Below are 27,982 nucleotides of genomic sequence, written 5' to 3'. Positions count from 1 at the left end.
CCATCGGTCAGATGAAAAAGACTACATTCCCAGGAAACTGTGAGTAGCCAATGATCAACGACAGAGGATGCTGCGGGAATGTCATGAAGCTCCCACGGCTGGACACCAAGGCGTAAGTAAAACAGTTTTAATATTAGCCCCAATTATGTTTTGCGACACCGCCAAGTATGTGAAGTATTGCGAACTTTGCCGGAAGCTTAAGACCAAACAACTCAAGCCGGCAGTCGCATAGTAACGAGATAGGAGGTTCTCTGTGCAAGTCAGAGCCAAAAAAAAGGGCATAATGTATTTGTGCACATGTTTGTTACAGGCAAAAGGAAGCATTTCCGACCAAATCTTAATCAGCAACCGAGCCAATCTAACAATGTCCGTCCGTATGTATGAACGCAGGTCAACGTAGGTCCTACTAGTTCCCGCGCAGTACGAGTCTGTTTCTGATAATCGATAACTTGTTCCGTTTCCAAGCAATCGATAAAAATCGATATCGAAATCCTATTTTTTGAGCAAATCTCGTGAATGTTAGAGACGTCTGTGATCTCATCAGGCATTGTACACTGAGATACCATATTAAAAGCCCACGTTCCAAGTGAATACCCTACCAGATTTACACGATATGTGCGCAATAGCAAACTTCAAAGGTATATGAGCTTAACGAAAAGCCAAATTATTTCTGACGGCGGTAAACTACCGTCTAAGAACCATACAAATTTACTAGCGGTCGCTTTATGCTGCTTACCAGCTCGTCGTCAGACCGACAGGTATTTAATGTTTTTTTTTTTAGCTTCATGCTTTTAAATCAAATTTGAATGAAGCCAAGACCCTAATCAATAAAATAGGTAATATTGCATTATTTTAAGTTTTTTATTGGTTCAAAATATATTTGAAAATTAAAAAAAAAATCATTAATGGTACATCATAACATCAGTGCTTTGGTACATACACATATACGCGTCGCAAAACAGACGCTTCGCGTGCTCAGGTAAGTCTTTGTCCTTCACGGACCTTTCATTAATGTGTCGGGCGCCCTCGTCAGATAACCACTTAGGCAATTCTCGAACGGATATCATTTCAGGTATATTATATCCGTTTTTTTCACCTATAGAATAAGTAAATATAAGAATTATTATTTCATTTTAAAAACAAAAAATATATTAGAACGTGCATAGAAAATTCTTTCATGAATTTGTCAAAATATACTTCGATATAAAATAGAGCATAGAAGTCGTCGTTGTAGCGAGTCGATATAGCCATGTCCGTCTGAGCGATTGTCAACTTTTTTCTACACAAGTTAGTCTGTTGGTCTTAAGTATAAAAAAATCCTAATACAGTCCAAACGGTACGAGCTGCAAGGCTTCTTATAACTATTTGACCTGCTATAAGCTACAACAATAAATAAAAATGTACTATTACCAAATTACCTTTTCTATCTGCCATTGAATCAAAAAAGCACCATGGAGCATCTGGTCCCGAGCCTGCTTTCACGAATGCTACATAATGCGAAGTTTCTATACATACAACGGCAAATAGATCCATGTAAAGTCTTGGTAGAATCATGTGATCGGCCATTACTTTAAAGTCTCTTGGCACAGAAAGTTTTTTAGATTTGTGGTTGGCTCTGAAAATATGTAAAGCATGTTTGTCAAAGCGTAATTAATAATTTAAAACTAACCTTTTTGCATGCATGTGAATTGTATTAAGGCATTTTTGACAAAAGGCTGTGCAATCAAGGCCAGAGCCTGCCTGCAAAGAACCAAAACATTCGCGGCATTCGTATTCGGCAAGGTTTCCACAAACGGTGCACTCACGGGGTGCTAATTTAATATAAAAAGGAAATTAAAATAACATCAACTTAAAGTTTATTTGTTTAAATCCTGTATAGAGCGCTAATAACTCTAGCTTTAAAAATTAAGAGCTGTGCAAAAAAACACATTTTTGTGAACTTAGTTTTGTCTTCTGCTTGGTTTCAAAATCATTTTTATCCATCTCTGTAAAAAACTTCGACTTTTGGTTCTGAATTCTGAATTGAAGCAACATCAAGCCTGTCTTGGGGTTTACTTGTTGTTGTTGGACTGCCACGTTCACAATTCTTTTCTTTGAGAATCGAAAAAAAGCATTTGTACTATTTCTTTTAAACTTACAATCTTCAATTATATTTGTAATATCCAGAAATTGGGATGGTAAAATTCGAGGATACATTTTGTAGCTCTTTCCAAAACGAGGCATTTGAATTATGAGACAAGATGGAACTTCTTTCAATTTTATATCGGACGAGTGAAAGCTTTGTTCGAAAAGTTGCTGCACCGTCGGAAATGTCAATCGCTCATCTTTCTCTACAAACAGTTGATAAAAATAAGAATCTTGTCCAGAGCTTAGCTGAAAGAAACAAATTCATATATATTTTTATAATATTTAAATATATTATAAAAAGTTAAACGTACTTTTAAAAACGGTTCCACTTTCATTATTTGGGATAACAAACTGTTTAAAAACTCTTCTGGATCTTTTTCCTCGCTGGTTAAACCACTTACGGAACTAAGTTGATCCAAAAATTTACGCAGTTTCATGACACGATCAGCACGAACGAAAACATTCTTTCGCAATGGATTGACTATCTCATCACGTAAAACGTTTTGAACAGCCCTATAATGCGAAATATCCTATAAAAAAAAATAAATAAATAATATAAGAAATTTGTTATTTAGAGGTTTACAATTACCTGAGGGTCGGGCCTTCTATATAAAATGGAATCAAAGACACTGGAAAAAGTAAACATTGAGAACAACGTTGCATCCAAATAGCAAGAATTGTGGTGTCCCTGAATGCCTTTAAATTTTCCGCATATCTCTTCTAATTCATCTACATTTTGCACACCTGAAAAACGAATCAGTTTTATTATGAGAGGTCACATCAGTCAATAAATATCGATTGTGGAGCACGCATTTAATACGTAATAATAATATATATAATAAAATAATATATATTGCGTTGTATGATTCAAAGCCTGGCAAATGTGCATGGATGGTTTATATACTTACCCAATGGTGGAACAGCGCCTAACACTGATGGACAATCAACGTGGCCGAATTTAATTCCGTTAACGTCAGGTGATATCGTGCCAACTAAGCAGCTGCCCTCAGTATCGACGAATCTATGGTCACTTGCACATTTATTAGACGGCACAAAAATAGCTCCACCTTCACGACATTTAAATAATCTGGAAAATATAGAAGCTAGCTCAATAATATGTTAAACTTTAATTTTAATCGCGGAAAGCGACACATTCTCTTGACAACTGCCACCAACGTTTTCAAAAATATAAAAACGGCCTTAAATTGTTTACATAAACTTACCGAACACCATTAAAAGTTCCATCAGATGTGTTAAGATTCCTTAAGTTTGGATCATCTTCAACTTCAATGCCAACCATTATGTTTGTTGAATTTGGAGGAATGCCGATCCAACGAATTACGCCATAAAAATCACTAGGTCCAGAATCCGAAACCTCAACGAGAGATCCGATTGTTAGCTTTGTGCCAGGTATTTCAGATAATTGCTGGTAGTTTGAATTCTCTAAAAATGAATAAGCATAAGTTCTGTTATATTTTGGAAACAAGAACCCTCAAAGCTTATTGAACCTATATATTTTTCTTGCGAAAATGTAGTTTTAAGATGATATCACAGGGTTACTATCATTGAAATTACATTTGTTACAATTATTTATAAATTACATGGTTCTTTTTAATCTTGTTTGCAGTCGTCGGTCCAGATTCAGATTCAGAAATATAATCTTAAGCGAACCGACTTTGTGTGTTTTGTGCATTCCTCACTTCATTTAATTTTATAATATAACCGGATGTTAAATCACCATTTATATACCCTAAACCTATTGAAAATGGGTAAAAAGGGTATCATGTATTTGAGTAAATGTATGTTACAGGCATAAGGAAGCATCTCCCCATAAAGTATATATATTATTGATCAACATCAATAACATCTCCCCATAAAGTATATATATATTCTTGATCAACATCAATAGAAGAATCGATCTAGCCATGTCCGTCAGTCTATCTGTCCGACTAATTGTCCGTATGTATAAACGCAAAAATCTTGAAATCGCTAAGAGCTAGAATGCAGATCATTTTCAGATTTTCATGTTCTGAACATCATCATAAAAAAGCCGCTGCCGTAGCTTTATAGTCGATTGAAATCCATCGAATACTTGTCGTGTCTTTTTTTCATCTCTAGGTAGATGATTTGCGCAACTTTGATCTTGCAAATTACAAATCTACAATTTTTTCAATTTTGGATATGAGCGTGTCTATTATATTATTGGGCCGATCTCTTATGAAGGCAGTCTTTTACGAGTAGTCTAAATGGCAAATTAGACTCTAGCACGGACGGACTGCGAGACTACACTCTGTAAAGTTAAATTAAAAAAATCTATAAATAAATACCTTCAAAACAGATCTCTCTTCTTGGTGCATTGAACTCCAAAACAGTCAACGGAATATTGTACATATTTTATGAATATTTATATATGACTTTCTCAGCCAATATATTTTTATGTTTGTGATGATTGTTTTAAACAATGATTGCAACAAAAACTTTTAATAATCAGCGGTGTATGAATAATGAAAGACAAACACTTTACGACATGTTGCGCTATAAAGTTATATATACCATGTGTTTGTATTTACAAATATAAAAATAGCAGAGGTTTTAGAAATATTTGCCAGGGTATATACCCTGTTTGTCAATTTTGTTGCTAATGATTATTCAAAATTAGAAAGAAATTTGAGAAATGGTTCATTCAGTTATAAATTACTGAAGACACACATGAGTAAAACAATTGTAATATTAATCTTTTTTTTATGGAAAAATTCACTTGATCACGCAAAATATGTAGTATTTTTTTTGGCGAATATTCTATGAATGATTCATGTGCTTTTTATATATATACATATATTTCTAGTGTTTTCGGCCCGTTGCATTTTTCTCGCTTTAATGTTATTTAAAATTTGATTTATATAAATAAAAACTATAACAAAACACACAGACTTCTATGGAGAATAAAGTTTGGAACACAAATTTTAATCGAATACTAACAAAATAGAGCACTCGCATTATTGTGTTTGCAAATGGATACAAAAAATTGAGAGCCCTGCAATTGATGTCGAGAGAAATTTGCCGACATAAAATTACTCTTCCAAATAGCAAACGTGTCTCTTAAATAATGTTAATGAAATTCTCTTGTATTGTTACATGTGAAGGCAACCGACAGTGCTGTGCAAACAGAGTAGTAACAGTGAGTAGTAGTTAGTTAGTAATAGTAGTAGTACAATAACTAGAGGACATTTTTCGACCAATTTATGCTAATCACCTAGTTACAACAATTTTTTCCTCCGCTCCGTTAGGCATTAACTTTTTGATATGTTCTAAAAAAAATTTATTTGATTCGTGTTTAACATTTTTTGCAAAATCCACTTCCCTTGGATCAAAAATAGGTTGTAAAACCTATTTGCTGACTAAAAGCTTCGGAATTCGAGGTTAAAATAAGCGGAAAATGTTGATTCTAAACAGACAGTATATCCGAAACCTTTCCATGGAAAGACTTCGAGACAATAAAAATTAGATATATATTAATTGCGTACAGTGATAAACTTAATTGCGCTTAGGGCGCAAAATATTTCAGTTCTTACCAAGATTTGATTTGACATCTAAGGGTGAACTAGATAGGTCCGTACATTTTTCATTATTTTTGGAGAAACTTTCACATGTCAAACTAGATGATGGACATGCTTCCAATTTATTGTCAGAAGTTTTCGCAACTGATTGTGTTCTGTTTAACATCATACCAGCTCCTCCAGCATTTGTTGGCCAATTCGTGCCTAGCAAATCGGCTAGGTCCACGTTTTCTTTATCCTGAGAATTATTAACAATGAATACATTATGCTCATTCTTAGTGGACTCTTCAATGTCACTTTTATTTATGATAATAATATCCCTTTCATTAACGCTTGATTCCGTTCTATTTTTTATACCAAATAGATCTTTTTCGCTAGCAATATTTTTACGAAGGCTTGTCGCACTTTTTGCTTGATTTGTGCTCTTTCGCTCCGAAGATGCCGGAAAATTGCTCAAATATGTTTTAAGTTCTTTATTATTACATTTATTTACTTCGTTTATGGGCATCCTTTCATCAGTTTTGATAGACTCAGTCATTATTTCGCCTTCCGGTTTATCTGCGCTTCTGCCTGGCAAACTATCATAAAACTGAGCGGTGGGCTGTCGTTTCTTGTACTTGTTATCGTTTCGCTGAGCATGAAGATTCAAGTTTGCCGGCAATATGGCAGTGTACACTCGTTCAATAGTATCATTCATGAACTTTTTTGCAGATAATTTATGTTTGAGTTCACCTGAGACGGGAGCTATCCAATCCGCAGTGGCAAATATTGATAAATGCGGTTCGCAGTTCAAGTATTTTGATGCGAATGGAATGTCCTTGGCCTGCGGCGAGTGTCCACTATTCAGATGCTAGAATATATATATATATAAATAACGGTTTATTTATGATAAACGACTTATACGCACCAAAATTTCCAATCCAAAAAAATATCCAACGGGATTCAGTTCCTCCACTGGACCAATGTAACGCACAATACAATCAAAGCACAAATTGCCTTTTTTAAACAATTCGCCTTGCACACTGACAAGATCGTTCAGCTTCAGTGTAGTCAACCAGAGGCATTGCTCCTTATTGCACACCAGACGCAATCGACTTTCCAGATTTGCAATGCTGATGACAAATGGCCAAATGTCGTCTGCTACTCTTACCAAATAGCTTGACTTGATTTCGTAAAATTGCGTATTTGTATAAGTATTGAAATCTAAGATCTGTACAATACATTTCTCACTTTCTTTACCGTCTGGAGTCCCAATAATCTTTATTGACGACCCAGGAAACACCATTAGCTTGTCAGTACGTGTATTGGAATTGTTAACGTTAACATTGCAATCTGAAGAAGAAATACATCCAGATTTGGTAAGCTCAATCTGACGATTTATGAGCGCATATTTGGAATATTTTGGTTTAGTTTCCATCAAAATCTACTAGCATATATAAATAATCTAAATTCAAAATAAAGATTACTAATAACAAATAAGTTTAATCAAAGTTGAATAAAGCAGATATACGTAAAGTTATCGATAACTATTTAAGTCACAGTTTGGATTTGTTCAACACCAACGTTTATGCGTACAAAACAATTGTAAGACTTATAACGTGCTGTCACCGTTACTGGCATTATCATAAACAGCAATTTATCGATATATCAGCAGAGACAAAAAGCCGCTCTTTAGTGACAAAACGTAAACGACGAACAAGTGAACAAACGTTATTGAATTATTAAATTATTTTAAAAATATTATATGTTACAAATAAGATTGTTCTCTGAATTTACTTCTACCAACACCAACTGCAGCTACGAGCAGTTGGTTCAGTATATAACATAATACAAACGCAATTAGAAAACTCCTTATAGAATTCGGAAAAGATGTGTACATGAATTTGATCACATATACAGAAAATCTTGCAACATGCGCTAGCTGCCGCAAGCATATTTTTGGGGTTTAAAGCCCTCCAGGTATGCCCAAACAAGTGTCAAATGAAAATCAACAAAATATATACATGTGTTAAATATAAGCCTGGGATATTTGGTAGTCGGAAGTACCTTAGACCTATACACCCTTGCTAAAAAAAAAAACACAAAAAATATACAGTCAGGCCGCTGTAAATCCGTTCAGTGCAGAGCTTGTACAGCCATGATGCTACCCTGTTACCCATCACATTCCGGGGTCCGACCAGTGTGACCCAAACGACAGATCCCTGCGGAAGCGTTCCAGCTCCACCAGCAACTGCTCCCGCGGAGGTCACTCATCAAATGATGAGCCAAGATAATGGGGCAGGGTTCCGTTACAGGCAGGACATTCAGGTGTGCGCAGGAGGGACACCCAGTCAGGGAATATCACAAGGCACGCGTTGTGTTATGTTGGGTATGCGGATATCGGGGCAGTAGAAGCCACTGCTCGGATGCGGGAAACGGACAGTAGATCGGAAGTAGCTGCTAGAGTGAAGCAGTCAAAGCAAAGTTCTAGAACTCAGTCTACGACAGAGTGGTGTTTGGCGGAGATGAAACGCATGGTAAATTTCCCGTACAGGAGGCGGTCCTTAGGATGAACTACATACTGAAGCGATTGCGTCATGCACGATTTAGTTCCACACTTGAAATGCGGATACTGGCAGATATCGCAGCAATGTATCACGATTACAGTACTGGACCGAGGCTTGTTTCAATAGCGGGTTATGCCTTTGGTATGCCCTTGGCACATGCTACCTTCCAGCGGACGTTAGACACAGTAATAGGTCTGGGATGAACCCGATTATTTTTTTGCTTATTAAGATAATATTGTGGTAATAGAGGTGACGCAAAAACAACATTTCGAGAACCTTAGGAAGGTGTTCCACCGGTTGATCGCAGCCAACCTTAGGTTCAATGGAAAGAAGAGCAGATTTTTCACTAGAACTCCAGTAAATCCAGTTTGATGCCTACCGACAGGCAAGCTCAATGTAGTGGCTGCTCCACTATCAAAGCATCCTCTAGAGACCTATCAGCAAGCAGTGGTAGCAATCCCCCTGCAAATTGGTCGCGAGTATACGTGTCTGGATCTCCGGAGAACTGAACAAGTGCTCCGATTATGTCGAGAAAAACCGGCAATACAGCCATTTTGGCTACTAGACGGATGACGAAGACCATATTCCCTGGAAACTTTGCGTACTCAGTGGTCAATGGCAGAGGGTTCTACGGGAATGTCATGATGCTTCCACGGCCGGAAAACTAGTTATGAGGAAAGTACGCGAAGTGCTGTGAGCTCTGCCACAAGTTCAAGAATGACTAAAGGCCGTCAGAGTTCGTGGGACAAAGATACCAGAAGCGGTCACTTTCTTTGTGTCAGACACGATTGGTATCAGACTGGTATTTCCTATGCAGGCCAGAAAACCGCATCAGCCAACCGCAATGCACAACCAGGTAACTTCAGGGTCTTCAGTGAGTGCACTCGACCCCGCGAAAGAGCGAATAAGTAGAGCAAGATTTCCATATTGTCCACAGCAATCTACTAGGGAACTTCTAGGAATAGGGTAGGCACTACAACCTACGGTTACGGGAATGGCATCCTTCGCTGAAATCGACGGTGCTGTTGCGGCAGCTTCAAATCACTAACTCCGGTTAGTGCTTCGCTATGAAATTAGCATCCCGAATTCGAAGGCCATTATCGGGACATCAACTTCACAGCTGAAGCCTTTCTTCCGGGAAACAACCGGCGACAGGAAGGGAAAGGACCCGATCGTCGCAGACGAACTAGAAAGATCTCATTATTCTGTTTGCCTTCTCGGTTAATTTTTCTTTTATCGCGAGTGAAAGCTTTTATTGGATGTATTCACTTGCTTGGGCAACTAACGCGGAAGCCGGGACCAATCCGTCACCAAGCAAGTCGGCAAATGCAAGCTTCGGGAATACACAACATTTTTTTGCGAGATTTTTTGAATGTTTTAGTATTTCATCATGAAATTCCAATAACATTTTATTTTGCGCAGGATGAAGATCAATCATATATTGTCAATCATTTGATATAGTACATCTCTATCCATCTCGTTACTAGAAGCTTAAAAATATTTAGGAAAAGTAGTCAGATGGTTCCACTAAATAGATCCTGAAGGCTTCAATATAATCATACGATAACAAATCCTTCAAAAAACCACAGAAACAAACATTATATAAATATTATTTAAAATTCCTGGCCAAATCTGAAATTCATAAAAAGCTTTCATTTAACGATTTTGTTTCCAAATACATTTTACTTTCTTTTATTCTTGACGTTAAGATTAAATATATTCTCCAAGCGTCAAAAAGTCAAATGCAATCAATATCTCAGTACAAAGCAGAACTTGCTAGTACAATCGTAGGTTGAAACAACCCCTTAAGTTAAAGAGCGGGCCGCTCTCTTGCTTAAGAGAAAATATCCCAAAGAGTTACCATTTGTTTAATCCCACTTTTGTAACCTTTTTACATTGAATAAATACATATTGGCATCTATATAATAACTAATATAACTGTCAATATATTCCAAATAGAAAAACCATAAGCTATCAATACAAATTTTTACAAAGGGACAATTACTTGTTTAAGCCACCCCAACGGTTTATTAGTATACATTCCTCTACACTAAACAAAAAACCGAGAATATTCAAACTTTTATTTAACAGCCTCATATTTCTAAAAATATTTAAATAATAAATATCTTTAAAATAAATATCTTAAAGTTAATTTAAAAAAATATATATATGTATAAATCTGTGTGTGTATACATATATATATGTATATTATTTTTTTCAGTGTATTTAGAACATTATTTGAATGTCGCTGCCTGAAAATCCTCTCAGCATATTTCATGGGCACAAAATTTGTTACAATTCTTAAAACAACAAACGAAAATCGGTTTTAGTCCCGGGTTGTCTGTCGCTGGGTTATGGTCTTCCACTAAATATAACTGAAAACAAGTGTTTGTGATTTGGCTAACACCAAAGTATGTATGTTTATATAGAGACATATTTATATACAGATGTACATATGTAAATGCATGTAACATTCTGAAGGTTGTGAATTTATGTGCAAAAAAGAAGTGCAATAATATCAATTCAGCTCTCCAATAAACATAAATACATACACATTTATGTATATGCAGTATATACAGTGTAAATGCTTTGTGAAGCACGCGTAAAGTTATAATGTTGACAAATATATAAGTTAATACAAATATGTACATACATATATCAATGTTGATATAATTAAAATGACAATTTTTACGAATACCCATACATATACATATGCAGAATATGTATATGTATATGTAATCAAAATAAATATATATAAATATTTTATTAATATAATATATAATGTATGCATATATGTGTGTATATAAACGTAAATATCAAAGTTATTTATAACATACAATTACCGGGGAAATTTAAATGCGAATTTACGTCCTTGTATAGCTACGCTTCCATACATACACACATACATACATACATGCGAATATGCGTACATATGTATGTAGGTATATGTATGTATGTGAAGGTAGCATAATGATGGAACGTTTTATATAATTAGACTAACAACGAATACGAATAAATAAGAAGCGCACAAATAAGTTGAACAAATAAGGACATGCATAAGGACACACATATGTATGTATATCAAACATGTTATTATTAACACTATACAAATACAATGTGTGTTTAGTGGCAAATTGTAATTACATATGTACATATGTATGTACATACATCCATGCAATTGGGATGCTTGCGTTTGGAAATACAATGACTTTTAGAAAATAACAGAATGTTAACTGGACATGTACAAGCCAAAAGGCATATGTATATGTACATATACATATACATGTTTCAATATACATATGTATGCATGTAACTTTTCGCCTGCTTATAATTTGTATTATGACCACAAACGGTTGTTACCTCATAGGACTTTCATGTGTCTGCTATTTTGACCGCGTTGATTTTGATTTTTGTGTTTTTCTGATCAGCACACTGAGCACACTTATATAATGTACAAGCTGGTATTACCCGGCGTTAATCGGTCCAATGTTTTTGCGTCACACATTTAATAACATTGCCTTTCATCCATTTTGTTTCCGTTGTAAATTAAATTGTGTCCGAACAATCTTAAATTCCTCGTGAAAATTATATTTTAAGTAGACCTTTGAAAATCAGTGTAAAATCTGACCTCTTACATTTGAGCCGTGCATTGATTACCAATCAAGTGTGATTATCCAAGACCCAAAAAGGCGATTCCTCATGAAATGCTTACTACTTCGATCGCCCAGCCCCGATCACACTCATCTGATTTGTTACTCGGATAGCTGTGTGGTCTGCCGAGGACACAAGTTCGGTTCCCCAATAGTGTGACATCGGTACGAGGAAACCAATCGTTTTATCCGAGACACCCCGAAACTTCTTCTGCTCGTGCTACAAGCTCGTAAAAACAGGATTTCGATATCTATATTAATCGATTACTTGGAAATTGGGCAAGTTATCGATTATCGGAAACAAACTCGTTTTTCGCGGGACCTAGGAGGATCTACATGCAAATTACACATCTCTAGCTCCAATAGATTCTTTGAGATCTTTGCGTTCATACAGACGGATAGACAGACAGTTGGTTGAGGGCATAAAAACGCACATTCTGTTCATGTTGCACATGAACAACCTTCACTATTCAAGGTTGTGACCTTAATATGGACATATGTAGAGGTAGATAAAAGAAGAGCGAACAAGATAAATCATCTTGAGAAACAAAAAAGAAATGCAGAGCAATCATTTCTTAAGTCCCATTGATTTTTACTGCTTATACCGCAGTTTGAGGACGGGGTCGCACCCCAAAGGGCCATTGTACACTCATTGGATGGCAAATTGATAATTGTGCTTGTGCAGAATTTCAATATTTCGCACTATTTAGTATTAATATTTGATTTATTTCGCATTCATAATGTAACTGAAACGCTTTAAAATTGCATCTTTTCGATTGAGTTAAGGTAAAGCGGTATTTAAGAAAGTATCTTAAAAAACTATATCAGTTTGTTAAGCAAGACCTTAATTTTCAACCGATCGTTCTATGTGCTATAGTGGTCCGATCCGATCAGTTCCGACATATCTTCTGACTACAACAGAAAAGCGGTCTTATGCAAAGTTTCGCGGCGATAACTTTAAAACTGAGCGACTAGCTCACATAGAAATAGACAGACGGACGGACAGACATGACTATATCAACCCGGCTGCTGATGCTGATCAAGAATATATAAACTTTATTGGGGTGGAGATGCGTCCGTCTATGCGTTACAGATTTCAAGACGAATCGTTTAGATCGCTGACCATCTTCGTCATTTTTTTTTTTTTTGTATATTACATTTGGCAGGAATCGGCCGGCAGTATTGGAGTAAGTGTTCAAATATACAAGGTTTTAAACTTCGTCCCCAGGTGCATATTTTTGTCTGCGATACTCAATTGAGTATCAAACAGGGACCAATGGCTAATAAGTATGTAATACGCAGAAGGGGGTGCATCTACAACTCCATAAAGAATGATGTTGAATCGAGAGTGAAAATCAATAGGCTAACCAATGGAATTTGCCACCATAAGGATAACAATAATCCAGCTTCCTTCCGAATCAATGTGTGAACCTTGAATATATGGTGTTAGCCTAAGATCTTAATATTGGGCATCTTTACAATACGTGTTGCTGATTTTCATTATTTCCGTAAAGCGTTTTTTTTACCTTTTTCTACTTTCAGGTCGAAAATGTCACATTCCTTGGTTCTGTGATCGTATTTATAGTTTTATGGAGGACACGAAATGAATAATTTACCACATATATCGACGTTTTATTCTTAGTACGAGTCTTGTGAATGGCCCCAGAAGTATTTCCTATAGTCAGATCATCAATGTGTGTTGGTAAGAAAAAATTATCATTATTTATTTTCGTTACAACAATCTGCGGATTAAGAAATATTAATTTATCATTGTGGCTTATGAAGAGGTCCAAATAGATCGCAGGCTGATCCCTGTCGTGTTGGTTTCCTTACTTCCCCTTTAAATGGCCCACGCATTCAAGTTTTCCGCTTTTCCGGAGCGAGCTTCGTTGCGAGTCTCTTCGGATATTTCCGTCAATATACACTGAAATCGCTGGAGTTCCCATCTTGGCGGGGTGTATCGAATGTAGATGGTGGCTCCGTGTTAGATCCGACCTGATCCAAATAAAGCATTAAAAACATCTGGTGATGTCCTTAAACTGACCTACCTGCTGGTAGCTATATCGTAGCCAATAATTGTATCTGACCTCTCAGCGCCTGGCAAGGATCCTCCCTGGTCGTGATCTCGTCCACCAGACTCCTTGATATGAATTCCTCTGATTCTGCCGACAGCGTAATAACCGAACCACTCTTATGCTTTATGATTTGCTCTAAACATGTTCGCACTTTGGGCTAGCCAAAAGCAGCATGCATTGAGTACTGACTTTTAATTTGGGCTACAGTTAAGTGGAAATGTTAAGACTGAATAATATAAAACAAATTAAAGCGGCTCTATTTTTTCAGGAAATCGGTTCGCTTCTTTTACACTAATCAAGATAAAGCGATGACAATTAAAATTGCGGCATGATGATTCTCACAAAGTAAGTAAATGTTGGTGTTGGTGATCTTTCCCTTGTATCACTATTTACTAAGCTGATAATTAGGTCCGAATATGATTTTTTCAAATAATTAATACTATTTATAAAGTAATCAAACATAATCAGCACACCCAATAGCAAAAGACTAAATTACCATCACACACAGAAAACTGCTCCAATATATCTATATAGAACAGAGTATACTCTACAAAAAAGAACAGATATGTCAGATAATGTGTATTTTATTATATTGCTTAAATTTATTACAATTATGGATCAGCTACTCTAGTAGACCCCAAAGGGTCTAGCTAGCTAGTTTATAAACCCTTGGTCAACACTCCAAAGGTTGAGTTCGCTTTTCAAGTGTTTTTCATGAAGGTGCCTGGTACTGCCTTTCTGCTCTCTATCGGCATACGTTATTGGAGGAGCAGGAGAAGAACCATCACCACTCTGTGCACTCTTAGGAGTTTCCTTTGTCAGCAGCGTGGGAGTGGGGAATCACTGTCAGCTCTTCACCGTCCTCTTGAATAGTCAGAGATATGAAAGCAATAAATCAAAGATTAATATGTATGAATTATTAAGGGGTTAGAGAAAATGTACTCAAAGGCAGAGTTAGCATATTCCGAAATCGCCTCATACAGTCGCACTATCTATTCTCATACACAATTTTATTGGAGTTTAAAAATATTAAGAAAATTTGTCTCCCTTTTTGAAAATGTATACAACTTATAGTACACTAGCCCTAAAAAAGGGATTAACTAAGCTGTCCTTTATTTTCTTTTAGCTTTTTACTTCCGACACCGTCCGAATCACAATTCGACCTGCCACAACTTTAATTCTCTAACAATTTAGTTATCATAAAACCTCCTGCTGAGATTTTACGAAAATGCACGCCAATGCTGCTTCTGACCGTGGAGGAGCAGGAGGATCATGGAGACTTCCACCGGATGAGACATTACAGGTTCAAGATTCAAAGCAGAAAGATCAAGACTTTGATTTGGATGAAGGACACAACTGGCGCAGTATTATCTTCTCTCTATTAGTTATTAGTTTCGTAATAGCTGGTATAATAACTGCTATATATTTACTGGGGTATGTATACATAAATATTCTTCACGTACCTTAGTTTAGATGAAGACTTCTTCTTAGATGAATACTCTATCGACCTCATAAACATTATATATTTGTGATTAGTTGTCATAACTTTGTTGTGTTGAAAACCTTTCTTGCTTTTACCAAAATTTATAAAATTACGAGATTTTTATGCCCATTTACGCTAGTTGGTTACTCATCTTTTTCATACAAGTAAAATTGAGTACTTATATGATATATGATTTATTTTTGTTACAATGTTTTTTTAAAAGATATGTGGACGAGCTTTTATATTGGTCGGGTCGAAGAATGATACTTGATGAATATTTACAAGGGGAGCTGACGCCAACAAGATTGCCTCCATCTTGGGTGACAACGAAAAAATATGTATTTCAATCGGACGACGGAGGACTTTCCCTATTGGATACAACAGTAAACTCAATAAATATTTTAGTTACAAACCATACCATTCGTCAACTAAATGTGCGGGGATATCAATGCTCGCACGATCTTAAATATGTCCTGTTCAGGCATAATGTAAAAAAAGTAAGCCAACCTAGGTGGACGGTGCTTGTATTCAGATATTAATAATTGTTTAATTAAAGATATTTCAGAAATCTTTCACTGCGTTTTACACAATCTATGATGTAGATAATGACCACCACATGCCAGTGAAGTTAAAAGACTCATCAAAGGTGCAAAGAACCCGACTTCAATATGCTGCCTGGCTGGGAAATACAACTTCAATCATTATTGTTGCTGACAATGATATATTTGTAAGACAATCTCCTTCGATGGAAGAGGATATAAGGATAACAATGACAGGGCAAGAAAACAATATTTATAATGGAGTTCCTGATTGGCTTTACCAGGGTAATGATATATTCGTACATAATTTGAGTTCTCAAATGGGTTCAGGGTAATAAACTCTTCTTTTTTTTTGTAAATAGAGGAAATTTTTGATATTCCGGAAGCAATTTGGTCGTCAACTGATGGAAGTCACTTTATTTTCGCCTCATTTAATGATACTCACGTCGGGATGATGACATATCCATGGTTATCATCTGGTGCCATTATTGCTGGCAGCGGTATGTCATCGGGAAGCTCATTTCCTGAGACTAAAAATGTGCGCTACCCTACGCCTGGCACTGCCAATCCTGAAGTTCAGCTATGGATAGTCGACATAACAAATTTTATGTCTATAGTCAAAATGAAATTAAGACCGCCACCATCCTTAAATGAGCAGTAAGCATATATATATATATATAAGTATAAATTAAAAGTAAAAAAATAATAATCACATTTTTTTATAAAGAGATTATTACATAACATCAGCTGGTTGGGTAGCCGGTAGCAATAATCAAGTATCTGTAGTTTTTATGATACGTTCTCAAAATTATACTATAATCGCGACATGTGCAAAAGATAAAAATTGGATATGTGCAGAAGTAAGTATAGATTCACTTATAAACCTAAAATAAAAGAATAATTTAAAAAAAAAATGTTATTTAGATACATTCTGAGCGCGCGCCTGAAGATGAGTGGCTAGATATTTTTCCACATCCCGTATTTGCTCCCGACGGAAACAGTTTCTTACTGCTCGCTGGTGTTCAGGAATCAGGAAATGACCATTTCACCCACATTAAACACATCACTATATCACAGCAAAGAATTTCGGTTATATCCCATGGCCGATATGAGGTATGCCGTTAATGCATTTCGAAAATGAATAGTATTACCGCAATGATATATTGTAAATTAAGGTTCTAAAAATCTTGTGCTGGGATACAACGAATCATGTGGTGTATTATCTGGCTACTCAAGATAAAAAGCCTGGTCAAAGACATTTGTATTCCGTAAAAGATCCCGTTCATGATGATACCAGAAAGTAAGTGGAGTATTTTCAAATTTTGATTATATAAAATAGTATTTTGTCTTTTAACAGAAGCGAACCTCAATGTATAACTTGCGACTTGGGCGAAGCTCTTTGGAGTAGTAGATATTATTATACAAATTGTTCTCATTTTGACGCCTTTATTACACCAGCAACTGGTTTAGCAACGAACTATGGAATTGATTTCTACATCCTCGAGTGTCAAGGTCCAGGATTACCGGTCTCAGGGGTGCACACACAAAAGACTCACAGTCTTGTGAAAATTTTGTATGATACACGACCATTCTACACGGAAAGGTTACAAAAACTCGCCTTACCAATTCAGAGATCATTTGAGATTCCATTGCCGCACGGTAGCCGGGCACAAGTGCAGTTACTTTTGCCACCCAGCTGGCGAGAAGAACTCCGGGACGCAGCATTTCCTGTTGTTGTTGAAGTGTATGTATTTATCTATTACTTTTTTCATTCCAAGCTTTAAATAAAAATTCCTATTGTTCGACTTTTTGTTTTCCTCCACTTTTATATCGTATCTTTACAGAAACGGCCGTCCCGGCTCTGAGTCTGTTTCCGAGAAGTTTAGAATAGATTGGGGAACATACATGTCCTCCAGAAATGATGTTATTTATGTGCGTTTGGATGTTAGAGGAGCAAAAGGTCAAAGCAAAAAATCTTTATATCGCCATTTGGGGGGAGTGGAAGTTCAGGATCAAATATCTGTTTTGAGGTTAGTTAAAACTATCAAATAATATAAGTTATGATATAACATTTAAATATTTTGTTGCTTTAATCGTTAGATATCTATTGGATACCATCAGTTTTTTAGACGAAACGAGAGTTGGTATTTGGGGCTGGGGATATGGCGGATATGTTACCTCAATGGTTTTAGGAACGCAACAAGACGTCTTCAAGTGTGGCATATCGATTTCCCCTATCGCAGATTGGCTTTATTATAGTAAGATATATGGTTTCATTCAATTTTTTTTTCTTATAATTTAAAGAATTTTCATTTCTTTTAGATTCTGCCTTTACTGAACGCATATTAGGTCTGCCTGCTGAAAACTATAAAGGATACGTAGAAGCAGATGCAACGCAACGTGCTCGACTAATTAAATCGAACTCATTTTTTTTGATTCACGGCTTAGCGGACTCTACTGCACCGTATGTGCATGGTGTGCAACTAGCTAAATCATTAACTGAAGCAAATATCTTATATCGTTATCAGGTAAATCACGTGCTTAGGCACGGTAATTGCATACGATTTTCACTCATAGCAATATATATATTGCAAGAATAATGTTGCCATCTTGATCAAGAGGCCAAACCATGGACAAAGAGCCAAGCCTCGTGCAAATCTGATGATATTTGACCAAGTTGTGGGGTTGGGAAATTTTGACCTATGCTTTCTTTGTATGTTTGTATGTATGTATGTATGTATGTGTATGCGTGTGTATGTGTGTGCGTATATATGTATGTATGTATGCATGTAAATTGTCTGCCATACCAATAGCAGACCAATTTGTCTTGTTGCGCGTCAAATTTAAATAAGAAAACGTATTTATTAAAGCTGCCCTCCTCCTCGATTCTCAAAATTTTAAGTAAGGCTTGCAGGCTGCGCGTATGAATTAGGCGCAGGCGGCATCAACGCTGGAAGCTGCGGAGCCGAAGGAGGAGGAGCACCAAGGGGGCGGAGCAGGAGGCGTAGGTAAGTATGTAGGTATGTATGTAGGTATGTGTGTAGGTATGTATGTAGGTATGTATGTAGGTATGTGTGTAGGTACGTATTTAGGTATGTATGTATGTATGTATGTATGTATGTATGTATGTATGTATGTATGTATGTATGTATGTATGTATGTATGTATGTGTGTGTGTGTGTGTGTGTGTGTGTGTGTGTGTGTGTGTGTGTGTGTGTTTGTGTTTGTGTGTGTGTGTTTGTGTTTGTGTGAATGTATGTATGTATGTGTGAATGTATGTATGTATGTGTGTGTGTGTATGTAGGTATGTAAATATGTACATATGGTACATGTGTATTAATGTCTGTATATATATATTTGCGTGTATGTATATATTTTCACATGAAAATTGACCAAGCATAATGTTGCAAGGCACATTTAAGGTCTTTCTGGTTAATGTACTCCCACTCAGTTGGGGCAAGGGGGTAAAAGAGAGGTAGACTAAGGACTGCTCGATGCTCTATAAAACGGGTGATTTGTCCTCATTGGGAGTCCCTTTCGATTGACGAGCACGCCATCGACCTGCAATGGGCAATTCCACCAGAATGTAGCTGTGTCAGAACAATCACTTGTGTATTTTAAGTTTTGTGATGTGATCTTGTGAAGATGTTTAAAAAGGGTATAATGTGCACTGGCAGAACGAGCCATCCACGACCTCATTTATTTTTGTCCACCTACATTTTTCTGTACCATACGCAGCACGAGCTTGGCATCTTTTGTCAATTTCTATACCAAACTGTTGTAAGAATCAACTAAATTTACTTGCAGACTTATGCTGATGAAGGCCACGATCTAAATGGAGTGTTAGAGCATGTGTATTCCTCTATGGAACACTACTTTGCCGAGTGCCTAAGCTTGGATCCCGATGATACAAAGCCTGATTTGGAACAAAATATGGTACCTGCTGAATAGCGGGCTTAAAAATCTTCGAAATGTAAATAGAATAGGCTAATTATTATAATATTACACAGAACTTGAACTGTTATACCATTACGATTAGATACACTGGTTGTTTTCCAACGAAGGACATTTAAAACTCGTAATATGGCTCACGTAATGCTTCGTACTTAAAAATATAAAATACATACATCACATGATTTCGAGTTGTGCAAATTATCTCTTAATCGATGATTATATTGTGCATAATGTACATTTTTATACATATATATATATATTTTTTTTTTGTAAAATCTTTAGTATATATTCCTTCCAAAGAGCCCCGTTCGCTTTGGAGCAAATTACATGCTTCCTTTTCCAGACCTTCCTTAATATATAGTTAAATATTGTAATAAGTATATACAGCTTTATTTGTCTATCATCACCAATTTGTACAATATTTAAAGAATATGGCAGTGGTTTTAACATTTTATACTGCTTTCAGTAAGCTCTTAAAATCATACATATTTGATCTTTTAGATCGCTGATTACCGGAACGAAAAAAAACTTATCTAAAAGTATCTAAAAAGGAATTAAAGGACATAGCCTAAGTCGCTTGCGAAAACAATTGAAATTATTAATTAATTATTATTTTACCAGTCATCTCTTTGCAAACAACTGTTTTTTTTTTTTTTTTTTAAATTTTATCAGAGGTTCCAAATATCGACCAACACATGTATGTTGTCTGCAACAGAAATCCACATGCTCTTCCTCAGCTAAGCTACAAGCATCTTTTCGCAACTGGTTTTCGACAATCAGCAATAAATGTTCTTTCGCGTATGCATATTAGTTGAAGCAAACATACATACTTATTTTTTGTTTGGCTATGAGCCATTCATTTTTATGTTTTTTATTTTGGCCTTGTCGGGAATAATTATTAAAGAATTAAACTACAGTTTCAATTTCAGCTGGTAAGCTACTCTAATACATTTGTTAAGTTTTTGATCGCATGCCATAATCTATAAATATGGCACATTGTCGATCTTAGTTCTTGTTAACTTGTAATTTATCCTTTTTCCGCGTTCAGCTGCTTGTTGGTTCTCTCCTTCTTATTACCAAGGCAAATTTATCCACTTCTTTCGATAAACTCTTTGTCATAACAAGCTCATAAGCCTACCAAGAGTAGCTGAGTGCTAACGAAGGGAATCGAAAGTTGGTAGTTCAGTTGGTAATTCAGTAGCCTTAATCTGTCGATTGAGTTTTCTAGTCAAAGTTCACACATCGTTTACACATTGCCATAACAACAAATGACACTTGCCGTACTCTGCTTTTTTCCCTGTAAATGCGGTTCGCATTGGAAATATGTGTTGACTGATATTTGCGACCACTTGAAACAAACCCTCGCCGCCCTACATGTATATACCCTAAGTAAATCGCTTAAATCAAAGGCACTTAAAAAGGCTAATGGCTTATGTGCTACATAATATTGACATAGAAAAACTAACGAGTTTAATATACATACTATGTATGGATTTAACTTTATTGGGCTTTATGACGTTTGGTTAACAAAAATCAACTGAATTATTGAAAAACTTTTATTTGTTTTGTTTTGAAAAGACACTTAGATGAATCTCAAATTGTATAGAATAATATAGAGCGCTCAAAATATGATTTATATATATATGTTATTGCATTATAATTGAGCATAAGTTGAGTGTTTTTCAAATTTACAAGCGACTCAAAATTATATGAACTTCGGATATCCGAAGGTGTGTTATCTTAGCTTATTTACATTTTAAGATCAATATGGTGATTAGATATTTTACATCTAGATTGTACATGTGTATGTATTGCTATTTAACTTTGTTTAACTTTTTTTATTTAGAAATCAAAAATGAATAAAGTATATTTTATTTAGTAATAATCGGAACTTTACCTTTTAAAGCAAAAATTATGTAAATAATGCGAAAAGCATATAAATTACCCAATGTTATATGATTCTCACTGCCTACATGCACTTCGGCGCTGCGTTCTATTTGTGTCATCTAGCAGAAGGCATATTTATTTTGTCATTAAGCATTACAAGTTAAAGATAGTTAATCAGTATCAATAGTCCAGTCTCTATATCAGTGCTCTTCTTGCTGCCTCCCCGTGTAACTAATCTCATAGTCTGTAAGTAACAAAGGTCTTTTGGTTAAAAACAGACAGATGAACTTGCCAATTTAAATCTAACTTTAAGTTGAGGATCTGCATACTAAAGGCATCGATATGTTGGATAAGTCCTCTAAGGCTCCTTAGCAAGTTCCTTACCATAACCCCTACATGAAATATAAATCTATAAATTAACGCTCAAACTTTCCAGTCATTTTGTGCCCGATCTCTGGTGGCATCCATAATGCATATACGAACGGGCAACAAAAACTATATATAATTTAACTGTTTTTTTTGCATATTTGTTTTCGCTAAGTCTAATATGAGCGCAATGGAGACTTTTTTTGATTTAACAATATAAAAACAAAAGCCTTGCGTTTAATGCTAACAGACCGGATTCTGGGGAACTCTCGCATTATTCCGACAATGATTCTCTCAATTTTGTAATATTTTTTATTGTGCGTCAGGAGCTTGCATCTTTCAACGGACAATGCCGATATCAAAGTGAAGCTACGACATGATCCCCGGAGTTCATTTAACTCTCCCTATGAGAACGATGAGTAAAATCGCAACACATTTTACATTGAGCTGGAGCTGGCTGCAAGGCAGGTTGTGAAAAATATATAACATATAAAAAGCTTGCAGTATACAAGGGTATTTTTGTGAATGTATACATAGATTACAGTTGGGTATAGCGTATCCATAGTCAGGCATTCTTAACTGAAGTACTCTTACTTGCTTCCTCTACCTGTGTGTAATTCAAACTAAATTAAGACCACGAAAAATATTACTGTTGGCATAGAAACCCGTCAACCACCAAAACTAAGTAAATATTTTTAAACAGGGTTGGGCCGTTTGTAACGCGTAGAAACCTAATGTACGTTAGGTATTTTTGTCACATATAATAAATATTGATGAAAAACAAAGCATATTTTGTAAGACATACTGTTTGGAAAAACAATTGCTAATACAATGTCGGAAAACGAGGACTTAGAGTCATGCGACTTTGTAAATATTACGGACCAAGTCCAGCAGCCAGTACTGGAGCCGGAAGAAATGGGCATTCTTCCGCCAAACCATCCGCTATTGCGGAAATTCCAACAATCTTTGAAAGAGCATCTTTTGCGTACAAAAAACAAGTTAGAAAATGAGATTGTAAACATAAAATATGAAGTTAAGGCCAAGGAGGATCGTCGTGAAGAACAGGGACTGGCCTTGTATGATATGCAAAGTAAAATTACCTTCCAAGAACAACAAATTAAAGAAATATCTGCCCAAATTGATGAGCATATTGAAAAGCGCCAAAAGGAAGAAGCTGCTGTGGAAATAATTAAGAAGGAATATGAGGAAAAAATCAAATTAACAAGAGCCCAAAAATCGCTGTATCATAACCGAATGATGGAGCTAGAAGACTTGCAAAGCTTGGGTAGTAATATAAGGAAATGGGCATATGAAGTAGAAGATGAAGTTAAAAATGCCAAACGGATTGTAAGCCGAGATGCTCAATTGCAAAAGCAGCTGTCTGAGGAGAAAAGGAAATCGGACATACTTTTTTATCGACTGGATATGGAGGTTAAAAAAAAAGAAGCCGAGCTGCAATCTATTACCGAAGACGAAACCGCAATACAGGAGGTGGTCAATGTACTCAATATGAGCATAGCTGACGCTAACACCGACTTGGAGGCTCTACAAAATGAACACAAGCGATTAACACAGGCCTGGAGTGAAGTCATCATTGCAATTCAGCTAAGAGACAAAATCTTATTTCAAGTTCAGGATAATATTCGGTATGTATTTGAGACCATAATTACATATTTTCATATACCTATATAAAAATTTATTAATTTATGTATTTAGAAAACAAAAAGAGTCAATAAAGTTGAACTCAAATGGGATTGAAGCAGTGAAAAAGCAAATTGCAAGAGAAATGGTGCTCAATAAAAAACTGGAGTCATTTAAACAGCGGTTGGCCGACGATATGAGTACCCTTAGTCGAGACTGTAAGTAAATGAGTTCCACCCAGCCTTCTTTAGTTATTAATTATCAATTTTTCCAAAGGTCAACGGGAAGTGGATACACTAGTCGTGCTGCAGACAAGGCTTGATGAATTTCCCGACTTTTTGGCTCGAACTGAAGCCGATTTACAAGAAGCCACTCGTGAAGGGAATAAATTAATATCAGAAATCCGGCGGCTTGATTATGTATTGGACAAAAATCACCAAAAAAAATTTCGAACTGAGGAAGCTATACTGAAATTAGCGCAGGACCAACTGATTACGGATAAAGCTAGTGCGTATCGGTTAAAATTATTGAATAAGGCACAAGAACACCGTCGAAACGTGGACTTGTCATTGTCGAAAGTACAAAATCAATTGGCATTAGCCTTGCTCGATGTAGAAAAATTACGAAGCGTTCTATTTAATACAAGAAAAGAAAATGATCAGATTCAAGACAATCTGACTAGAGCAGAAGAAAAATCAAATAGCTTGGATGAGGACTTAAAGCAAATGCAAACTAAAATTGAAATTAAAATGAAGCGATTTGAGAAGTTAAACAACCAAATTGAAGAAGTTCAAACAGCCTTTGGCGAAGATACTGGAAGTCCTACTGAACTTAAGGTAAGATTCCATTTTGGTATTGCTTTTGTACATGCTTGCATTCATATTGAAAAAGTTAAATTTAATGAATTCAAACATACCCACAGATAAAACAAATCGAAAAATCCATTCAAGTCGGTGAGCACCAAATCAGAGAACATCAACAATTTTGGATAATGCTCCAAAATCACTTTGTCAATTTGACTCACAAAAGAAGTGAACAGTTACATGAAATTCAGGTGACTCGAAAACGTAAGTGTAATTTAGATTGGATTGAATCTTACTAGATTTGTTACCTGCATAGCTTGCTTAAAATATCTTTGAAAACAATATATTTTGTCATATAAGATTCCACCGATCTTTCCTAAAGAAGCAATATGATATAGTGGTCGGATAAGATCCTGCATACATATAAGAATCATAATGGAACTGATAAATCCCCAGTTATGTCAAGTTATGTTAATTTAAAAAAAGATTTCCATATCATAGCCAACTTTTCGATCTGCAGTTTCCAAGGCATCTGATGATATAAGTAGTATTCCGATATTGCTAAAGCATATAATAAGACTTATAAGTGACAAATTTGGGTAAGATATCTCAAGATATAGAAAAGTTTCATATAAGTAATTAGTTTTCGACCGAAAGATCCTATGACAGCTAGATATATATGCTTTGATGGGGTCGGAGATCTGTCGTTCTATGCCTTACTCAGTCCATGACAAAATTATGATACCCTTTACAAGGGTATAACAAAGAAGGCTTGTGCGTATAGCTATTTCAAAAGCCTCTCAGCAATAATTCCGTATATTGTTTGTTTTACTATCCGTTCATCTTTTAGTCTGTTAAATACAATCCAAGTTTGTATTGTATTGTAAGTATTTCTGACATCGTGTTTTGACTTGCACGACTTATACGTATGTATTCTAGGCCAACATCAGCAGCTCGACACACAGTTCTCGATATCTCCGACTAGAGTATTCTTTATGATCTTTTAGATAAATATGCTAGTTAATTGACAATTGTTTCAACATATCTTTTTAGAATTGTCAATCATAAAGCAAAAATCGCTTAAGGTGGATCAAGAACTGGAAATATCTGAAAATAAGACAAGAGAGCTAAAGCTCGACATACAAAAATTTACATCGAAATTGGAACTGCTTAACGAAAAAATATACACCAAGCGAAAACATCATAATGTCGAGGAGAGCGAATATGAGCACGAACAGGCTGAGCTGAGCCAAAAACTTAAAGTAAGTATGTAAGTCTCTTAGGCTACTATTTAAAACTCGCTTTATTTTCAGGACACCGAGATGAGTACATTAAAGTTAGAGAAAGATATTAACGAGTTGCTTAATGAAATTGAACTGAGCAAGGACCTGGTGCTCGATTTCCATAGAGAAGCTTTATCTTGGGAAACCAAGCACAAACTGATTGAAGAAACAATAGATTGGACTAAAACAGAGCGCTCGTTAAATGGCGAAATTGGAGCAATGAAGGTGGAAATTCATAGAATGACAATTCGCTTTAATCAATTAAAACGCGCACAAGAGAAATTGGTGCAGGACTTGGAGCATTGTGTAATGCATCGCGAACAAATTTTCGTGAATGCAACTGTCAAAGAACATGTGGATGCAAAAAAGAAAAAATATAAGAACGCATCACAGGCCCAAATGAAACTTGATGAAGTACGCAACAAGACGAAGGTTATTCAAAATGAAATAGTATATCTTTCAGAAAACCGGCTCATATCTGATTTAAACAATATAGAACGCATGGTCTACATTCTAAGGAAAACTGAAAATGATCTGAAAGAAGTTACGAATAAAGATGCCGGCATTCGAGCCCAGATAGAGGATGCTCTGCTCTCTAAGCATGCCAATTTGGAACAAATTATTCGCAAACAGAATCGTGCTAAAGCATTCCGCAGGCTAAGTAACATGAAGGGACAACAACATAAAATTGTACGCTCCGAGAGTAGCATTCAAACACAATTTGAGGGCCAAATTGAAATGAACGACACTCTGATGGAAATAGTTCAGACCTTATCGCGTGACTATCCTGAAAAAAAATCGTTCTTTGCAAAAATTATTCATTTCTTAAAAGAATAAATTAACTTTACAAATTGAGCAAAATTCTGGCCGACTAATCTCCGTTTTAATTATAATTATAGATATGCGCTGGAAAAAAGCCGGAATTTAATTGAAGAAAGTAATGTATATGATTATCGAGGCAATTGTATTGCGGATGTATTCTAAAATTTCAACAAAGTTCTTTGAAAGTGAGTTTGAGCTCGATCGAATGGTACACAGAAAAGTTTTTCACGAATTTTCCACACATGCGGGTGGAATTTCCCGAAACGACGTGCACCTTCATCGCATAAGGTAACTACAGTGAAAAGTTCAGCCTCCTAGCTCTTACGGTTTGGGCTTTGCGTTGATCACCAATCAGTCGATCAGTCAGTCATAGAAGAATACAATATAATCCCAATTACAATGTTGTTTGTAACATTTAATAAAGGCGCGCAAAAATTTGCGTGTGTGTGTGTGTGTATACAATACATGTACATATACAAAAGTTCTTGTAATTTGTGCTAGCTGCCTCAAACAAATAGTAATTTCTGTGTTTCAGCGGTAAATCTTATTGAACGACCCATACTCCTTTTTTGTAAATAATCATATATCACTCACTTGTAAATACATATACATTCTTTCCTTATGCATATGCACATACATATATTCGCTTGGTGGAGATCAGAAGGCACTGATCGATTTCAGCGCAATACAAAACATATTTAAATGATTTATTTATTTAATTTAATGTGATAGCTACACATTAAAATATACTTTTTCTGTATATTCTATTCTATAAATGACATGTCAATGCAGCTGCACAAAATCCTTGTACTTTGATTCAGGGTATAAAAACGTTTTGATATCGGTTCCTATCGATTACATGGAAACCAGGCACGTTATCGATAATCGTTCGGAGGTACTCGAATGGCTGGGGCATCGACTACATACAAAATTTCAAATCAAAGTATTATGGTTTTCATGATCGCCGCGTTTATACATAAGAATGGTCCGACAAGCGAATAAACAGGCAGACTTATACACTTTCATATGATTGAAGCTAAGTAAGAATGTTATTTATTCTTTGCATACCATATTTATTTTTAATTTTCAATAATTCGCTGCTTAGTTGCTTCTTGACTTATGAAGACCTTCTAATACCCTTTGCATATATTATGAATTACCAATGCGCCCATACTTTTAAATTCAATATAATTTTTCAGAAAATCAGTCAGCCTGTAATTATGTGCCACTTATGAAAAAAAATGTATTT

At 35.8% G+C, this 27,982-nt stretch overlaps 3 protein-coding genes across 10 annotated transcripts; 2 read left to right on the top strand and 1 right to left on the bottom strand.

The window, feature by feature from the left end:
* Window positions 1-56: 56 nt before the first annotated feature.
* LOC115759757 (dipeptidyl peptidase 4) lies at window positions 57-20,572 on the top strand. 6 transcript variants are annotated; one of them, XM_030700805.1, is made up of 16 exons: window positions 10,581-10,641; window positions 13,423-13,582; window positions 14,224-14,300; window positions 15,082-15,389; window positions 15,662-15,935; window positions 15,995-16,262; window positions 16,340-16,634; window positions 16,705-16,837; window positions 16,902-17,090; window positions 17,153-17,277; window positions 17,335-17,721; window positions 17,822-18,007; window positions 18,078-18,235; window positions 18,300-18,505; window positions 19,785-19,950; window positions 20,017-20,572. In XM_030700805.1, exons 4-15 carry the CDS (start codon window positions 15,184-15,186, stop codon window positions 19,926-19,928), a joined length of 2,571 nt encoding a protein of 856 aa, XP_030556665.1. In that variant the 5' UTR covers window positions 10,581-10,641; window positions 13,423-13,582; window positions 14,224-14,300; window positions 15,082-15,183; the 3' UTR covers window positions 19,929-19,950; window positions 20,017-20,572. The 6 variants fall into 6 exon arrangements, with proteins under 6 accessions (XP_030556664.1, XP_030556663.1, XP_030556665.1 ...); XM_030700804.1 differs by lacking the exon at window positions 10,581-10,641 and adding an exon at window positions 57-112 and having other exon boundaries at window positions 19,785-20,572; XM_030700803.1 differs by lacking the exon at window positions 10,581-10,641 and adding an exon at window positions 7,568-7,643 and having other exon boundaries at window positions 19,785-20,572.
* Window positions 858-7,160, bottom strand: LOC115759756 (ubiquitin carboxyl-terminal hydrolase CYLD). Of its 2 annotated transcripts, XM_030700798.1 has the most exons (10): window positions 6,592-7,160; window positions 5,700-6,534; window positions 3,351-3,570; window positions 3,036-3,214; window positions 2,717-2,871; window positions 2,439-2,657; window positions 2,139-2,373; window positions 1,670-1,811; window positions 1,419-1,615; window positions 858-1,096 (listed from the first exon to the last, which is right to left on the bottom strand). In XM_030700798.1, exons 1-10 carry the CDS (start codon window positions 7,099-7,101, stop codon window positions 903-905), a joined length of 2,886 nt encoding a protein of 961 aa, XP_030556658.1. In that variant the 5' UTR covers window positions 7,102-7,160; the 3' UTR covers window positions 858-902. The 2 variants fall into 2 exon arrangements, with proteins under 2 accessions (XP_030556658.1, XP_030556659.1); XM_030700799.1 differs by lacking the exons at window positions 5,700-6,534; window positions 6,592-7,160 and adding an exon at window positions 4,455-4,663.
* A 2,371-nt stretch (window positions 20,573-22,943) lies between the features above and the next one.
* LOC115760143 (coiled-coil domain-containing protein 40) lies at window positions 22,944-27,032 on the top strand. 2 transcript variants are annotated; one of them, XM_030701349.1, is made up of 7 exons: window positions 22,944-23,830; window positions 23,901-24,043; window positions 24,102-24,661; window positions 24,748-24,892; window positions 25,682-25,890; window positions 25,942-26,343; window positions 26,408-26,520. In XM_030701349.1, the coding sequence occupies exons 1-7, from the start codon at window positions 23,016-23,018 to the stop codon at window positions 26,426-26,428; spliced, it is 2,295 nt and encodes a 764-aa protein (XP_030557209.1). In that variant the 5' UTR covers window positions 22,944-23,015; the 3' UTR covers window positions 26,429-26,520. The 2 variants fall into 2 exon arrangements, with proteins under 2 accessions (XP_030557209.1, XP_030557208.1); XM_030701348.1 differs by having other exon boundaries at window positions 22,949-23,830; window positions 25,942-27,032.
* The last annotated feature ends 950 nt before the right edge of the window (window positions 27,033-27,982 follow it).

The sequence above is a fragment of the Drosophila novamexicana genome, unplaced genomic scaffold, assembly GCF_003285875.2.
Source record: "Drosophila novamexicana strain 15010-1031.04,08,12 unplaced genomic scaffold, DnovRS2.1 tig00000387-arrow-pilon, whole genome shotgun sequence".
Taxonomy (NCBI): Eukaryota; Metazoa; Arthropoda; class Insecta; order Diptera; family Drosophilidae; genus Drosophila; species Drosophila novamexicana.
This window is presented reverse-complemented; position numbering and strand designations above follow the sequence as displayed.

Coding starts and splice junctions, on each gene's coding strand:
- LOC115759756 (XM_030700798.1), bottom strand. CDS start 7,101: ATGGAAACTAAACCAAAATATTCCAAATATGCGCTCATAAATCGTCAG. Junction 3,215..3,350: donor GGAACTTTTAATGGTGTTCG/GTAAGTTTATGT, acceptor TATATTTTCCAG/ATTATTTAAATGTCGTGAAG. Junction 1,812..2,138: donor TACAAATATAATTGAAGATT/GTAAGTTTAAAA, acceptor ATATTAAATTAG/CACCCCGTGAGTGCACCGTT.
- LOC115759757 (XM_030700804.1), top strand. CDS start 15,184: ATGCACGCCAATGCTGCTTCTGACCGTGGAGGAGCAGGAGGATCATGG. Junction 16,635..16,704: donor CCACCATCCTTAAATGAGCA/GTAAGCATATAT, acceptor TTTTTTATAAAG/AGATTATTACATAACATCAG. Junction 17,091..17,152: donor TATCCCATGGCCGATATGAG/GTATGCCGTTAA, acceptor TTGTAAATTAAG/GTTCTAAAAATCTTGTGCTG.
- LOC115760143 (XM_030701348.1), top strand. CDS start 23,016: ATGTCGGAAAACGAGGACTTAGAGTCATGCGACTTTGTAAATATTACG. Junction 24,044..24,101: donor GAGTACCCTTAGTCGAGACT/GTAAGTAAATGA, acceptor ATTTTTCCAAAG/GTCAACGGGAAGTGGATACA. Junction 24,662..24,747: donor GAAGTCCTACTGAACTTAAG/GTAAGATTCCAT, acceptor ACATACCCACAG/ATAAAACAAATCGAAAAATC.